This window comes from Homalodisca vitripennis, chromosome 4 (assembly GCF_021130785.1).
Source record: "Homalodisca vitripennis isolate AUS2020 chromosome 4, UT_GWSS_2.1, whole genome shotgun sequence".
Lineage (NCBI taxonomy): Eukaryota > Metazoa > Arthropoda > Insecta > Hemiptera > Cicadellidae > Homalodisca > Homalodisca vitripennis.
Genome location: NC_060210.1, coordinates 153,122,124 through 153,140,540, shown reverse-complemented (window position 1 = coordinate 153,140,540; position 18,417 = coordinate 153,122,124). Strand labels below are relative to the sequence as shown.

The 18,417-nt window shown below is 29.5% G+C and overlaps 1 protein-coding gene across 2 annotated transcripts in view; it reads right to left on the bottom strand.

The window, feature by feature from the left end:
* Positions 1-17,895, bottom strand: part of LOC124360350 (polycystic kidney disease protein 1-like 2) — a 64,436-nt gene extending 46,541 nt beyond the window's left edge. For both annotated transcript variants that reach the window (XM_046813904.1, XM_046813905.1), the window contains exons 1-9: positions 17,751-17,895; positions 16,481-16,576; positions 13,323-13,553; positions 8,047-8,187; positions 7,644-7,783; positions 5,163-5,375; positions 4,495-4,601; positions 1,033-1,144; positions 365-507 (exon numbers count right to left, since the gene is read on the bottom strand). In XM_046813904.1, coding sequence (XP_046669860.1) covers positions 365-507; positions 1,033-1,144; positions 4,495-4,601; positions 5,163-5,375; positions 7,644-7,783; positions 8,047-8,187; positions 13,323-13,553; positions 16,481-16,540 — 1,147 coding nt within the window. In that variant the 5' untranslated portion in view covers positions 16,541-16,576; positions 17,751-17,895. The remainder of the gene's footprint in view (positions 1-364; positions 508-1,032; positions 1,145-4,494; positions 4,602-5,162; positions 5,376-7,643; positions 7,784-8,046; positions 8,188-13,322; positions 13,554-16,480; positions 16,577-17,750) is intronic.
* Positions 17,896-18,417: the final 522 nt, after the last annotated feature.

The window sequence follows — 18,417 nt, the reverse complement described above, 5'->3', positions numbered from 1 at the left end:
TCTTTCGTGTGCCGCTGGAAATTCGTTTATCTGCTTATTTTTACTTAGAGCACGTCAAGAATAAAACTATATAAAGGCTTTAAATTTAGAACACAACCTCAACGAAGAATGTTACGCGACATATAGTGTGATGTTACCCTACATTGAAGAAAACCACTTATTTTAATTTAAGTACTCATTGTTAAGGGGATTAATCTGAAGGAAAACCTAACTAATTTTCTACGCTGTTCAAGTGTTTTAATTAGGCTGATACAACATTTTTAACCTTACGAGTAAGGTTTTCTTTGAATTAGATACGAACTAAAGAATATGTTTCATCGTTAGTCGTTGTAGAGATTACTATATAAGTATTTTACGTACTTACTGTGTTGTTCTTGAGTTGTAACTTCCTCTTTATTTTCCTCAACTGCTGGGCTTTTGACTTTAACGTTGTAATGATAACCAGTATCCCTCCTAACGTACAGGGAGGGCTTGTATCTAATATCGTACATGATAGTGTAGCTTCTCCTGAAATTATACGTGCATAGGTTATGGTAATGATACTTCATACAGTGTATTTACTTTATTATTGTTCACATTATAAGAAAAATATGTTAGTTCATAGAACACACACACACACACACACACACACACACACACACACACACACACACACACACACAACACATATATATATATATATATCCATATACATAATGATATGTCTTGACTGACTGATTCATCAAATATATATATATATATATATATATATATATATATATATATATATATATTTCACTTTTTCTTTAACTAACAAAGAGGTTATCCTAATCAGAACTAAAATTCTCAAACATATACTTTAAGTTAAAGTTAAGGTTAATCCAGTATTAAAAATCCATTTCTTTTCTATGGATATATATGGCTTTCAATTTTCAAGTAAGATTTCAAGTAACTGAAATTATAGGTTTGAGTCTCTGTTCTGACTGAAATAAGATCTTTTGCAATTAAAGAAATATTGAAATATTTATTGTTAAATTTATAATGTAAACTCACCTAAAAGTAAACAGGATGATAAAGGCGATTATACCGCTTATAATAAGACTTTGAATGCTGACAAAAAACTCTCTTGATCCAAATCGGTACTGGAAATCATCTAATTGCATATCTGAAAAGAATCAGTTTTATATTAATGGTAGCGCTACAAAAATCAAATAAAGAAAATGTAAAAATATTGGAATACATTTAAAATATTGTGAATGTTTGTAAACTCCAGTAACTTTTTAAGTGTAAATTGACAATATTTTACTATATAGAACGATCGTTTATTACTCAACGGGTTAGTGTCTAAAATATAGTTATAAAAACTGCAATAATCTTTATATTTGTGTGTATAAACATAATTTAACGGTACATGATAATACGATATTGGGAATTAATGAAAGAAAATTATAACTAAGAAAACTATTGGGTATGGTGATTAAATTCATATGCTCTAGGTGAAGCACAACTTCCTTAACTTGTTTGTTGACTTTAAGACCCTTCTCAGTTTTCTAAATTCGAAATCGTTGAATAATTGATGAGTTTTACATAAATGTATTAGAATATACCAATACCTTGACCAGTGGTTACGTTTCATCTCACTGCTTTCGGCCTGATTTTGACAATAAACAAAACTAACTGAATGACATATAAAGACAAACACAGTTATTTTTTATAAAACTATTTAGAAAGTAGTCTTAGTCTATATTCAGAATCACTTCTGTGAGTTACCGAATATAGATGCCAGTAATGCGTTTTTATATAGTTTATTTTCTAAATTAAATGTCATTTACTAATTTAAAAATCTCAAAGGCCATTCGTAAAAGGAAATATATAGTTTATTTGTGCAGGATAGTCACGACATGTGACAGATGCTTAAATTCAACGTATACTACGCCTTAAATATGAAAAGAATTAAAAATGTTTTAGCAAAGCTATAAGTAAAGTAGGCAGCTAAATTAAAATGCTAAGTTGAAAATAAATTGACCAGTCCAAATTTATTTCATAAAGCACGTGAAAGAATATACAACTATAGGAGAAAACAAATATTTTCTGAATTATCCCTTTCGAAAATAAATTTAAAAATTAATTTTACTACTGAATGTGGTAATCGAGTATATTATTATATGTGCTGAACCAGGGAAATTATGTAATACTAGCAGCCACCAATGGATTTGCACGTCGTTAAATTTTGAGAAAACAGGGACATTATGAGCTTATTGTTTCTAAATGACATTCCAAAGAATTCCGCGTTAAATGATAGTCACTAAAAGAAATTCCACCTCGTCTTCCATTTTAGATTTAAGTTTAAAGATGAGGCCCTGAAGTCGGAGATTGAAACATATGTTGTAAGTAACTCGCAGTTTCCTAAAATTTCTTTCAAAACTTTTATAAAATTTTACTGAACAGCTCCAACAATTTCAATAATAATTTAAATGTTATTATTAAATGCCAGTGTTGCGAAATCCAAGCCTGATAAATAAATAAAGTCCTAAGCTTTTTAATTAAGCCTTAAGATGTAACTACCACAAATGGGCTAAAGAAGTGATTCTTGGGAACGATAAAAAAACTGAACATGATATTGAGCTGTACAAAATAGCTCATTGTGGTTTAAAAAAATAGTTAGGAAAATAATAGTTCGAAATAAGAAATGAACTTTTGCTTTAATAAACAGGAAAAATCGTATTGGCCCTGCGATGATGGAAAGCATGTGGTCTTGGAAGATGCTGAATCCACAAAGTTCCTTAATTGATTTCTAGCGTGGACTATCATATCGAAAGCATTTGCAATTAATTATGTTTCTGCAACCTTGCAAATGTATAGATTATTCTATTGGATATTTATAGAATCCGTCTTGTTTGGTCCATGCATATCCAAATATAACTCAATACTTAAGATTAGGTAGGATGCATCTGTTCTAAATACACATTTTTAATAGTATATACAACACAAAAGAAAATTTTCAGAATATCAATCAACGTTGAACTCTAGGTCGTCGTCAAAAGAAACTTTTAGCAACATTTTGAGTACTTGATCTCTATATAATTCATATTATTCTGTTAATCCAAAGCAGAAACATCTGCCATTACGCATTGATAACCAGGGAAAATTTTAGCAATAAAAATACAGAACATGAACTCTTGCATACTGGTGTCAAATACATTTCACTGTATCAGAAACACCATGATGGGCCGCCTCAAATTCTTTAAATGTAAATTGTTATAAATGGTTCTTTCTGAGCTCTTTATTAAAACAATAACTATTGGATGTGTAATTAATTTGAACTCTTGCATACCGGTGTCAAAGACATTTCACTCGGTATCAGATACTCCATGATGGGCCGCTGCAAATTCTTTAAAAGTAAATTGTTATACATGGTTCTATCTCATCTCTTTATTAAAATAATAACTGTTGGCTGTGTAATTAGTTAGTATTATTAATAGTATGCCATGTTAATGGTTGATGCATACAATGCAGTTGTCTAATTTTTTATTCTATAAAGAATGTAATATATTATTACTATATATATTGAGTTTCATTGACGTTATTAGCGAAAAGTTAATAATTTCACCCTAAAACTAGTGTTGACTGTTTAAATATTTTAAATATTACTATCGGGACGACTAGATATCAAAAAATAAAAATGTGTCACTGTACCGTATTTAACATAGTCAATTAAAGGATTGATTGGAACAAAAGCTTTTATTAACCTCAATAATTGTACCCAACAATTTCCCACCCTCAACATCACACAAATATTTTTAAGTATAAACAGTATGTTGTGACCTTCAGAAAATATTAGCAATATTAGCAAACATTAATTTCAGAAAGTCTTCAAAAATCTTCAACTGTTAATTCTGCAAAGTATCTATATTGTAGAAACAATATTATTCTGTATGTAGAAATGTGAAATGACATGAGATCGAGAAAACTAGTGAACTGGAAGACACAAAACGGCAGATTATGAATATCTATCCTAGCAGATTCAATTTATTATCAGATTGCCAGATTTCGTAAAATATTTTCCAACATTGAAGGCTTTAAAAATTAGTCTAACACGTTTTTAAGTAGGAAAGGTATTTTATTAAGACGAAATGTGAGCTGATAATTGGGGGACCTCCATTATGGAAAAATTACAATGGTACTGGTGTTGGAAACAATGGAGGAATAAACGGGGTTTACTAATGGAAAACTGTATGTTTGAATATGTTATTGTGGTATGAGAACGAAAATTCTTACCTTACAGAATGAACTTTGCAACATTATGTAAATTATTACCATCAACTAAAAGCTTGAGTTGGAGTCTTAGTGTCTTTTACCAGCTGTGCTTACTTTCTTGCGCAATGCTCGTTCTTGATGTTTGAGCTTGACTGCCACTATAATACAGAGCTCGATAGACAGTAATTTTACCATATTTAGTATATTCTTATTTAATGCACTATTAAAAAAATCCTTTCCTCCCTTTCCAATACTTACTCTCATTTTCTGGAATGTAGAACATGATACTGCATAACATTGTCACCATTAAAAACGCTAAGAGGACACTAATCCTTTGTATCCGGTTAACTTCACTTCTAGGATGTCTGGAATTAAACTCAATTTATTTTAATGTTATAATGTCTAAAATAAATACACATTTAAATGTATGGAAGTGGGCCGTTTTATTACTTTATCAGCAATAGTAGTAGACTATAGTATGTAACAAGACACACTTTTGTGGCAAACTGTCATTACAGCCTTATTAAATAAAATAGTTCTCCGTGTCGATCTTAATAAATTAAAATATTATATATAATAGTTTCTCAGCATATGTTGTAGTGTATGATAGAGAATTATTATCTACACAAGTAATAAGTAATCTGAATGTTCTAAAGCTTAGCAGAGAAAAACACCAAAGCTGTCATTTGTTATATACATTTCTAGTATCCATTATAGTATATTATATACATTGAAACCCGAAAAATTTACAAAAGGTCATTACAATATATTTGTCTTAAGGAAATAATGTAAACGTGCTCTTTAATATTCAATCTATTGTTTTTCCTCCCCATAAAATTATAATGAAATTTCTTTTGTATTCTATATAGTTGTAAGAAAACGATTTAATTAATAAGAGTCATGGTTGAGCAAAATCAAAATGTTACCTCAAAAAGACACTTAACAAAAGGTGACTTTCTCTCATACCAAGGAAGAAATTATCGACAAATAATAACTTTACACCCATAACGTCCTCCTCAGTAGCTACTCTGACGTTCGCTTCAGGATAATCTCGTAAGCTGAGAGACAACCACTGTTTGAGGACAAATATTGCCTCTATGTTCCCTTTTAGATCAAAAACGTGCATTTTGTCACAAAACCTGCAACAAAGTAACAGACAATGCTGACACACAATTATAATATTACTTTCTTATGTTACTCGATTTTAAAGAATATTACAATTATATAATACAGTTCAATACTATGCAAAAAATCAGAAATAACTAAAAAAAAGTTGTAGTGTTTTGGACTGGATTGAGAAAAAAACTAAAAATTACATTTTATAAGAGTGACAGATAAAGACAATTATACAACGATGATGATATCTGATGTGAAGCGAGGTCTAATATCAACGAGGATTTTTAAAAAACGTGGAAAGAACACATGTGTTTTTTGTTTGGGAATACGTTCATGACCTATATAAACGAGTAGTAAATATAAAATTTAATAAGAATAGTTTACATACTTAAATAAGTACTAGCAGTTAAGTTTTTCCTGGACGGCTTTTAAGAATTTACCTGCTGAAAACAGGGACATAATTTAAATGTCCTGGTCCTGGTAAAATATGATGGTCAGTGGGATGTATACAAATACCCTGATACATTTTTGAATTACTGAACTATAAATTTAAAGAACAGTTTTGACCCTGAATTCAAAGAGTGGAACTGTTTTTATTGGTACAAATGAGATATTATTGTATTTCTCTCACCATTTCGTATACTTTATAGATTAGCTACAATGATATTAGTAGTCTCCGATCCCTAGTTTTTGTTTCCTTAACTAATAAAGTTCTACAATGAAAAGGTAAAATTAATGATGAGTATCCAAAATAACCTAAATGTTTTCACCTCAACTCCGTTGTTATCTATGGTGAAATTTGGAAAATCCCACCGTTCTTACTATTTGCAGCTCAACACAGAAAATAATATATTTCCATACAGATACATAATAATTATTATTTAATAGTAATATTACTAATGTATGTCAAAAATCTGTATACGCATTATTCTTATATCTAAGCAGTATCCTAGACAAATGTCGTCTGAATATTTCCTCTGCATTTTGTGTAATTGGATAGCAACCAAACACCCGAACATATAAATATCCACACATATATACATTATACTTAATATTTACATTTAATACATACATTTCTTTTTATGTTACGAATTAATATGATTTTGATTTTGTTCTGTCACATTTATTTAATTTATTTTATCTAAATGAATACATTCACATTTCAGATCACTTGTCTAATTTACCTCCGTATGCTGTCCTGATATCTATGTCACCACGTCATAAAGGAATATAGGACATTCAAAGTATCATTTTTGAAGTCTTAGCGAATTATAGGCCTACTTATGTGAGAACTATTTAGTCTTAAGTATTGTATGCGTGTAGGAATGTATTCGGTCATCATTGCAAGCAGAGTTTCTCCTTATTGACATTCAGTAAATGCATTCGATAAAAATATATGTGGAGAAAGAGTATTCCTATGCTTTTTGTAGCGTTTGAAATGGTAACGTGGAAATGTACATAATAATAATGCGATAATGTTTGGATATAAAGCCAAGTCATTTTCCTCATTTCTAAATATATATTTCATTAAATTAAATCCATATTTTAGCTTAAATAAACACAAAAAATACAGTAAAATATAAAGAAAACAACTGAACACTTGTATGTAAAAGTTTTAAACACATTGGTTTGCAAAAATTTAAAAGCAAACAAAACTATAATAAATCAATATTATGTTGGCCAAACTCTGATCAGCTGATCAATGTAATGGGTGTACATCAGGTTCCTGAATGAAATAAAATCTGTTGAGAATAATAAGATTGTACAATTTGTATGATAATTCTGTTGTAATTTGTTTTAAAAAAATTATTTATGATTTGTGGCTATGTCATTTAAGATATCATACCTTTATTTGAATTAGTTAAAACTAAACGTGTCACACAAGGAATTTTGAAATGTTAGTTTCGGTGACTTGGATTATTAATGATACAGTTGTGTGCCGAGTGGCTGGAGGTTCCGAACCGATGTTAAATATAGCTTCGTTGTAGAAATGACAGTACAGTAACAAATAACGATTGATTTGATCAATTGTAATATATTTGGGAAAGGTGAGTTCATAGATTTAATTTATACGTAGGAACTTACCAGTTTATTAATAAAAACATACGCGCGCGCGCACACATACACACATTATATATATATATATATATATATATATATATATATATATATATATATATATATATATATTAATTACAATTTTTATTTCAGTACTGAATGGATGATCGTTAACTAATTTACTAAGATAGGAAAATAAATAGTAATAAATAGTCACATAATATTGTCATTACCACTCAGGACTAGACCCGTAGTTGTCGTGCCATATGTGAATACTCTCCATTGTACCCAAATATTGATCACAAAATATCAAAAACCAATCATCAGAGCTTCTTTTTAAAATTTTGCGATTTCTGGCTGAAAAGATGTGTACCTTGAAGCAAAGAACATATGTAAAAATCGTTTACCACAGTAAGAACACTATCAACATAATTTATTTAAAACTATTCTAAAATACGGAGAAGTTTACATAATACAATCCGGCTGAATAAAAAGAAAATTAAAACATGAATTCGTTATAATGCAGTGAATTGATTCAAATAAGATCTTAAAAATAAATTTTGTGTGTAGAAAAATATTCAAATAGTTTAGTAGTTTTCCGTTAGTAGAAATCATTTTGAGGAAAGTGTTTCTTACCCGACTCTTTGCTAAAGATCCATTTATTCTAAATCCTACATGAGCTGTGGTTCCTGAGTTAACTCGCGAACTGGTGTACACTGCGATTAGGTACGGATAATGACTGCCAGGAAAATTGTCTTCAAGTACAACCACAGTTCGCTGAAAAAGTACAGATTAATGCAAATTATTTGACACATCTTTAACATTTAAGTCGTGAACAATTTTCTTTTTAGTAGATCAACTAAATTATTAATGTATTCCGAGGGTCACTCATATAAATCAAAATAAAAGTTTTGAAAATAAAAAAAACAAATAAAAATAAGAGGTTTTATTTAAAGACACATGTAAATTTCCTATATAACTGTAAAATGTATATTACACAATAAATCAATAACTGTAGTAGGTAACCTGTTGTATAACCATAATATGAACTACTCTACTCTATTACTTTTATATATTTCTAAAACATATCCCATTAATTCTTATTTGGTGCAATGTAATTTATTAATAAACATGTAAAAATTATGCAAGGACTATGTTGGATTGACAACAAAACATTAGCTCATAAGAATGAATGATTATTCATTCGTTGCTCTTTTAAAAAGAGGATTAAAGATTGGTTTCCCAACACGCATTAGGCCATCAACAAAATTTTAAACAACGTTATTCACTGAAATGTATTTGCTAGGTACACAAGGATCGAAATTAAATTACTTACAAAATTTAGAACATGTACTTTAGTTAATATTAAAATCAAAAGTACGCTTTAGTCTGAATAAAAGATGGATTGATAAATTGTATTCATTATGTAATCCTTTTTTTATAAACCCCATGTATCTACTATATAAATCTTTCTCTGCTCATGAAAATTCATATTCATTTATATTAGATAATTAGTTTTGTTTGTTCGCTGTACTGTTTTATTATTCTTTATATCTTTTTGTGAACGTAAAATTCCAAAATATTAAAAGGCATTTGTACAAAGAAGTCTGCTTTATGTTTATAATGGGGAATTTATGAAATTATACAAGCCAAATGAATAGTAAGAGACTTCTCTTACTACTTTACATATATTTGGTAATCATGAACAGAAGAATTCGAAATATTTACAGTATTCCTGGTCAGTTTAAAAACATGCTATTAAAATTGTAATGTTGAATTGTAAGATTGCTTTTCTTACAGTCTGTTTGAACCTTGGCTTGACAACTTAAGGTTTACACCCCAAATTGTCTGTGTTTACTTTTTCAATAGAACTTAGAAATTAATTATTTTCCTTCACTAGACAAACTAGCTATAGTAATAAACTTTGTTCTCTGTTGGAGCTTCTTCGAGACGAACCGGAGTTTGTAAATAAAATATTACTAAAATGAAATAATTTGATAAAAACTAAACTAGCCCACCTTTAAAAAAAATCCGTAACCTTTATATGAGGACAGCTGAACTGAATAAGGTCAATTTAATAGATAACTACAGTTATCAAGTTTTGAACATAAACCAGAAACTATAGACATAATCTCAGATAACGATACTACAAGACAATCGGCAGAACATTTCCTTATGAGTTGTAATGTAGATAAGACAGTATGTACAAACAATGAACAAAATGACATGATAGTTTCTTACATACTTAACCTTTTGAAATATGATCTGAATTCGGGTTAAATTTCTATTTTATCCAAAGGATTAACTTTCTTACCATCTTAAAGACAGTCTAACACCAGAAGAAAGAAGAGCTATTACATCTCCTAAGAATAATAAAGACATAATAGTTTTAGCAGCCGATAAGGAAAACGCAAGAGTACTTCTAGATATGGAAGATTTTGTTTTTTAAATTATGAAGCAATTAAATTATACGAAATTCTAAAAAGAAATAGTTTATGACCCAACTGAATGTTTTAATAAAGGCATTAAGCATTTTCGGAAAGTTGAGGGACCTAAAGAAGATATCAGTTAGGGAATTTTAGTTCTCCTATCTCCTGATGTACCAAGAACCCCTTTTTTATACATTTTACCTAACATTCATAAGGCAACAAGGGAGACCGTTAGTTTCGGGTTATGTTTCCCCAACAGAACGGATATCCAGCTTTACCGGTGACATTTTGCAGCCAATGGTAAAACATTTGAAGTCACATATCAAGAACACCGATCACTTTATCGCAAGACTGAAGGACGTGGTGAAACCCATATTCAGGGATGCAATTATGATCACCATTGATGTCCAGCAGTCTCTGTACACAAACATTCCTCATGATTTGGGCAAGAAGCAACTCATAGCTGTTTTTTAACCACTAGACCTAAGCAAGCAAGTTACAGCACAAAATGTATAATGTACTTAATTAATTTTAATGTTAGTGTTTAACTATGAACAACTTAAAATTTCAAGATAATACTTGCCTACAAATTAATGGAACAGGGATGGTACGTATTATTTATCAATCCTTATAAAATTATTTTTAGAATTATCAATCCTACAAACTTGGAATAAAATATTTGAGGACTGTGTATCGTTGTAGTATTGTTGAGATTCATTGGTAATATTTTTATGATATGGAATAATAATTTTTAAGCTTTTAGAAGTCTTTTTGGAAAATTAAAAAATGTATCCATTTTGAAATTTAGCTGGAAATTGTCTACAGAAATCATAACATTTTTGAATGTAGATGTTTTTATTAAGTCTGGATTTCCCAAAACAGAAATTAATATTAAAGACACTAACACAATGTATTATCTTCATTTTAACACCTGCCAGCCTGTAAATGTCAAAAAATCAGTACAAAAGGGTTTTTCATTTAGGGCCGAAAAATTATGTACTGATGATGATAGTGGAGACTTTTAGAGGTGTGTGGAAAAACTCGGAAATGCGTTTGTCAAAAGAAAAGTTATTAAAATTCTAAGTTAAACACTCTAATGTTGTATGGTAAAGGTTGTACATTGATATCTCAATCCGTTTGGAATACATCCAGGCGTATCAGGACTTAACTTACACCCTGCATACATCGGACCATTATCCTGTAGGAGTTAAAGTGGGTTATGTCAAGATATATGACCAACAACAATAATCCAGATACCATTACATCAATTTAATGAAAGTACGTTATGACATGAAGTTAAAATGCTAAAATTAGTTAATATCCCTCTACAGAATATAAGCAATGCGTTTAATTATATACATGATGTATCTACAAATGCTTGCAAAAAATATAAGTTAACAACTTATGAGCATCAGGATAGAAATAGAATAAGGAACAGACTTAAGAAAGAATTGATGACTCGACATTAAATGAACACGACTACTGAAAGATAAAGACTATTTAGGGAATGGAAAACAGACCGATATAATGCTAACAACATTTAGGAATAGGGCTAACAAAGAGATTAACGGTTTTAAAAGTATTTACTAGAGGGCCTATTTTATTTGAAAAAATAAATGACCCAAAGTATACATGGATTGAGGTGAGTGAACTATTGAACAGGTTTCAAGTAAAAATCTACATGCGTCTACACGCGTAAACTGTAAATCACGTGAGATCTTTTAGAACAGACATGTTACTGTTTTCTGACCATTTCGTTGTAGGAGTGTGTAAACTGGAACACGTATGTGACAAGAAGCACATGTGTGTACATAAGAAGTAAGTAAATAAACATTAGTTTTTATGAACCTAAGTCAAAATTAAATTAAATAACATTTTAATTGATATTATAAATGAAATGAAGGTGTGTGTGTGTGTGTGTGTGTGTGTGTGTGTGTGTGTGTGTGTGTGTGTGTGTGTGTGTGTGTTTGTTGTAAATTATATGATCATGTACAAAGATCTGAAATTAATATCTAGTAATATATAGCTCTGATACTGACGAAAGCAACGAACCTCTCACTAAGGACAGGTGTGTTTCCACCCTACCTCGAAGTATCAGTAATTAGATCTGTTTATACTAAAGGACCTAGGGATTATTATGAAAACTTAGAGAAAGGCAGAAAAAACGTGTTGTTGACAAGTTGAATAAATCTTTTCACTGAAACAAAATAATAAATTCAATAAAATATTATAACTAAATTAACATATTTTTTAAAGCCTGCATTGTCGGTACATAATTTTTCGGCCCTAACTAAAAACACTTTGGTACAGATTTTTTGACCTATACATGATGGCAAGTAGTAAAATGAAGTTCATTGTGTTTCAGAAGGAACAGATGATATACTAAGACATACGAGCAACTACAAATATATGCTACGTATTGGTTTTGTTCGTTGATTTATCATAAGCGCTACGGAATTTGAAAGAATTTTGAACCTCTTAAAAATATAGGGGTGCATTGAAAACGTCTTACGTAGCTTAGATCATATTTAAAAACATATTAAATTGAAGTTTATTATTAATAACGTATATAGTTATAAAAATAATGCATGTACGGAGTACAACAAGGTTCAACCTAGGCTCCGATATTTTCAACAACTACATAAATAAAACATTTTAAATTGTTGGAATTGTACTTATGCTGACGATTTTCGACGATTTTCTTATTATTTGAAATGATAAATATTGCTCTAAAATTATCTAAAATTATTTTAACAAAACAAGTAAGGGGATGCATCATTCTGATCTCATAATTAATTCAGAAAAAGTTATGTTTCTGAATATTAACATCTGAAATAAAGAGTATTTATTTAGCAAGCCATAACATTCCTTAAAGGCTCATATTATGATTTGTTTGTAAGTGCTATTACCAGATTTAATTGTAGTGCCGCGAAAAATACAACTTGTGGATAATAGCAATTACTTAAGAACCATTATTAGTGATGAATCGATTTGGGATGAACAAGTGATATATAACTTCCAATAACAGGAGCAAAATGACTCACACATATATATTTATATTAAGTTAAAAAATTTTGTTTTTTATTATAATTAACTTATAGTGTGAACTTTCGAATATGTTAAGTTGTAACTTTCGTTACGTGGGTCAATTTCAAGTCTATAAGTTTTATTTAATTTCTTAGTAAATGTAAATTTCAAATAGATTATATAGGTTTAAATTTCAAAAGAACTAAATCCAATGAGCAAGGATAATCTATAATGTAAAAATATAGTTGTGAAGCATTTATTAAATCTGCATTTTAAGAATTCTTAAACAATCAAGAAAAACAATTGTTTTTTTTTTGTGAGTAGAATTATTAACACCTCTTTCTTTACTAAATAACACTAGTAGCCTTCAATTCTTATTATTTTTATGAATTCTTTCCAAATTATTGCAACTAACTAGATGTTAAACAATTAGTTCTGGTTACCTTCAAATCTTACCTGTTTCTTATCTTTTCTGTCCAGCCGCCATAGAAAAAGTATTAAGAGCAGGTATAGTAACAGAATACTCGCAACAATAGCGACAACTAGCGGATTGTCAAGAACTGTAAGGAACAACTTGGCATCTGCAAAAGGATCTATTTCCTGGGGTGGTACAAGAAAGGCAGCCGCAAACATAGATAAATGTTTGCACTGACAGTGAACATCCTTTTCCTTGGTACTGGGATCTACCTGTATGTAAAAATTATGACACATGTAAAGGAGTTAATATTGAAACTACATTATCTAGGTACTTATACATAAAAAACCAGGTTATAATGATAATGAAATCACCAGGGTCAAAGTAAAGGGTGATTCAATCAGGGAGCCAGTTTTGATGTATCAAATTATTGCTACAATTTCACGTATAATAAATGTATGTCATATATTTTGCCACCTCAATTGTGCTGGCACAATAAAACTCACAATGAATGCACGACAAGTGTACACATCCATTTCGCTGACAACCCGTTAGATTTTTTTCATTCAAGTAAGTGATGTTTCGTGATGTATTGGTATACTCCAATCACTTTAAACATGAAAGTCTCACGACCTCGGTGTCCAATGATGGTCGGAATTCTGAGAAGTGACGTGATCCTGGAAAAACTTATTTATGGTTAGACACGGAATACAACAACGATAAAAATACCAGTTGTGTCAACGATCAGTGTATTCCTGGAAATAGGAACGAAGTCAAATATTATTAACAACAGATAAAAGAAATTGTAACAGCCGTTTATAAACTGGCGCTCTTTTTTAATCACTATTTATTAGAGTTTATACCTTAGCACACTAAATATATTCTCATATTCTATAACCACATTATCCAGTAGAGCAAACAGCCCTATTCGATATTACTCACAAAATAGACTGAAGTAACGATTAATGACTATAATAAGTATAGAGAATTGTCAGAGAGGGTGTTAGTAGGCTACCATAATATTGAATACCGATCTCGCTATTGGTTCTCGTGTTCTACGTTAAAAAGATCATAGATCATACTCATGTAGCTACTGTAATAAATCAAACAAAACGCGTGATTCTCCTCACTCTAAACGAGAGAATCAGACATATTAATATATTCAAAGTCAAATATTTTTTATTTATATATACAATTTGTATATTACGCCATTCAACACAATACACCGTTCCCGTAACTCCCCAAACGTACATAGAAATCTTGATATATATATAAAAAAACATACATTCTCATAAATTTCTCTTCTTTGAGAAAGAAATGATACAAATCACCCAATTTTTTTTAAAAGGAGTTCTCCAAGAAGGTAAAAAGCTGCAAATGCTAATTGACGTTTTAACCAACCTTAAAACGTATAAGAGTGAAGTATGCCCCCTGAAACGTGACTGAAAATATTTTGTCTGAGTTATAGTAATATACGAGTTAATTAATATAAACTATCATACCAAATATATTTATAAATAAATGTACTTTTTAGTTACACATCCAAACACATTAGAGTATTTCCGTATTACATCATTAGATTCCTATACGAAAAACCAGCAGCCATACATTGCAATCTAATATCATATAAAGACTGGAAGTTTTCATCCAAATTGTTGTTATTCGCGAGGTTATGTTACCCTAATTCTACTGAAAGTTAATGCATGCTATTAAAGTTATAAAAAACGGTAAAGTGATTTAAAAAAAAAATTGATTTATTACAAAAATTATATATTATCGTTTCAACTCAGCTAAACTGAATTTAAACTGTGTGTATTTTGACAGTTTTCCAATTTCGTTGAGGTGGTACCGGTACTGTTACTTAGAAAGTATAAGTTTGTTGAAAAATGTCTTCCCTTAACTTTAGGGGGCTAACTATTATTGAAATATGTTTCGTAAGCTAAGTGCATTCCGTTTGCTTTTTATATGTGACAATTAAAGTTGGAAACAATTTAAGAAATAATGTACGGAAATTAATTAATACAGACAATAATTTTAAAATATATTAAGGTAAGTAGCGAAATCGCCCGTCTAACAGAACATTGGAACCGGGTCATAATTGGTGCCTGTTTGATATGTTGGCTGAACTATATTTCAGTATACGTCGCTTACATACTTGTATAACTGCAAAGTTTAGTATTCTATATATTCTGGTTGGTAATGGTTTGAATCCTAACATTAGAAATAAAACTACTATAGAAGGTTCTGAGGGTAGTTTTGACAAGGATGACGTCCACCACCCGCGTCAAAACTACGCGTGGACCTACAGCCTACAATCACACGCACCACACGGTCAGTTTTTGCTTTGTAATGTGAGCAGTTATCAATAAACTTATGAACTTTTAGAATAATTTAAAATTTATTGTATGTATATAACTAAGCGAACTTTAGGTTTCTTTTGAGTTATCCTCCAAGTTTAGTATTTGAGGTAAGAAAATATTCTTCTTCCAGGGGAGTCGGATGGCCAATACCTGCCAATGTTAATTTAGTATACTTTATGTACCTATATCTTTAGAACCGTAATACATAGAGCCACAATTTTAAAAGTATGTTGTTCCTTATATAAAAGCTACACAAGTTGAGTACAGGGTTTTCAAAAATTATTTCAAATGAGTCCTTGACAGGTTTTTGTAAAATCTTAAATATTATAACTTACCATAAATAAGTAACTACACATTTATAATCAGGTATATGTATTGAATATGTGCACTCAACAAAAAAAACCCCTAGAGAACCTAACCTCATTCTCTATATAGGGAATACTTGCAAACTTTGATTTGATTGTTTCAACAAATCTATAATTATTTCAGTTTAGAATCTGATTTTCCAAGGGCTATAATAGAGAATAATGCCATAGGCGTACTGTATCATCAAGAATTACACAATAAACATGATTTTAAGCAGCTCTGTTGCCCAGAGTGATGGAAATTTAGGAATATGCTTCCTTACTAGCTTGTGATTAGTGTAATTAATTGTTATTAACAAAAATATGTTATTACAGTACATTTATTTAGCAAATAACTTGAGTATAGTGTATTTGTTCTGATATAAATAATTGTAAAGTTGTGTTTTTGATATTCCTAATCACACAAGAAGCTACACTGAAATATAAATTTAATGACACTTATTTAGTATACTTAAAAGTTATTTAGATACTCACATCACACCCACGTGAACTCCATTGACCTCTATCCCAATATTGACAAAGAACAGAACTCATTTCAAAGGAATAAGGAACGGTATGATTTATTTGAATCTGCATCAGAACAATAACTCATAAAGTATATATTTTTAGTCTTTAACAATAGCATTTTTAGTTAGTTGTGAGTTCCTTAGTTGACCTGCTATTTGTTTTCAAACATGTTAGAAGTAGTAAAGACTCCCTTAATTACAAAATTGTTAGCTCCCCTAAGCAGTCATCAGAATGCAAAGTACATTTATAAAAAGTCATCAAACAAAGTGTAACTTACCTCAAATAGCAGTTTTAATATAACTATATATACATATATATGCAAGGCTAAGAGTATGTCTCGTATTTTTTAATTATATGTTTTATAATATTTTCCTATACCACATCTCAATATTTTTATCAATAAGTGTAAACACATATGTGTTATTGATTTTACGTTGATTATTGAATAGACTTACAGTCAAATCCATTTAGATTAATAATTCAAGAAGGAATCTTTATTAGAGTTCTAAACTATGATTTATTAATAAAAGCTTAAATAATTTGAAGAGAGATAGCAAACATTGCTTTCTTTATTTACTTTTGTCTTTCAAATATTCTCAGTTAATATCTTTAGCTTCTTTTTGTATGAAAATATTGAATTTTAATATATTTAACAAACTGTTAATAGTAATCTTAAACTATAGATTTGACCCCTGATCCACTAATTAATAGAGTACATCTTTTTTATATTTATTTTATCGGTTCAAAAATAGTTTTCAATAAGTTTAATTTTTTATCATCAAACACCAATTTTCTTATTTCTTATTATTGATGTTAGAAAAAAAAAAAGAATAAAGACCAAATTATTTCATGAGTGTAGCATTTTTTTATGTATCACCACGTAAAAAATCGCTCTATTTTTTAATTATAGTATAAATAATAACAGTAAATTATTTTAATACAATTTGAATATAATTTTTCCTTACAGATAAATCATTCAAAAATGCTGGAAATAAATTAGAACTGGTGGTTTTATATAAAATTATTATTATTCAGTTATTATCATTATATTTGTAGGATTTATCGATTGCTTTAAATGTCTTCAAGTATAACTAATAGCACATTCAATCTAATAAGAACAGTAAATATAATTCATCGTTTTAAACATATTTACTAAGATATATATCATCAATAATCAGATTGATGAAAATAAAATATACTCATATCTACCTTCTGACTAATTTATTTATTGACTTACCTCTATTCCAGGAAGGATTGCAACGAATAAAAAGCTTGGTTCTTTTTGTTTGTTATAAATAGCTGGATAAAAAGGAGAGATCTGGGTTATATTAATTATAGTGACTCGTCACCATCTCGTAATCAGGTCTGAAATCTGGCAAAGCATAAACCTGCAATCAGTGGTGAATGGTATGGTTATATTAAAAGTGCCTATTTAGTACAGTAGATGATATATTTATTAAACACACCAATGTTTTATAAATTGGTGTGTTTAATTTTGTTGTGCCATGATGATGCAGGTACAAAGAATCTTTTTATAAGTATACATAGTTCATGAATATTTAAAAAATAACAAATACAAAAGACATATTAGAGTTTCTAGTTCTTCTGTTTGAAACATTATAAACATTAAATACAAAGGATGTTGAGAAGAACTTCAATATAATAGCAGCAAGAATTTTGTGAATCAATGTTTTATATATATCATCAAATTGAACGTAAAGTCATACGAATTCAACCAATCAATTCCTATGGTATAACATAAGTTATAACAGTTTTTTCTAAGTGAAGTGGGACAAGAAACAGTTCAAACAATAACTGAGTAATGGATAATATTATTTAGAGAATGTGCGATTTAAAAAATATGTGCTAAAATCGTTGTTATAAATTATACAACGTAATAGATT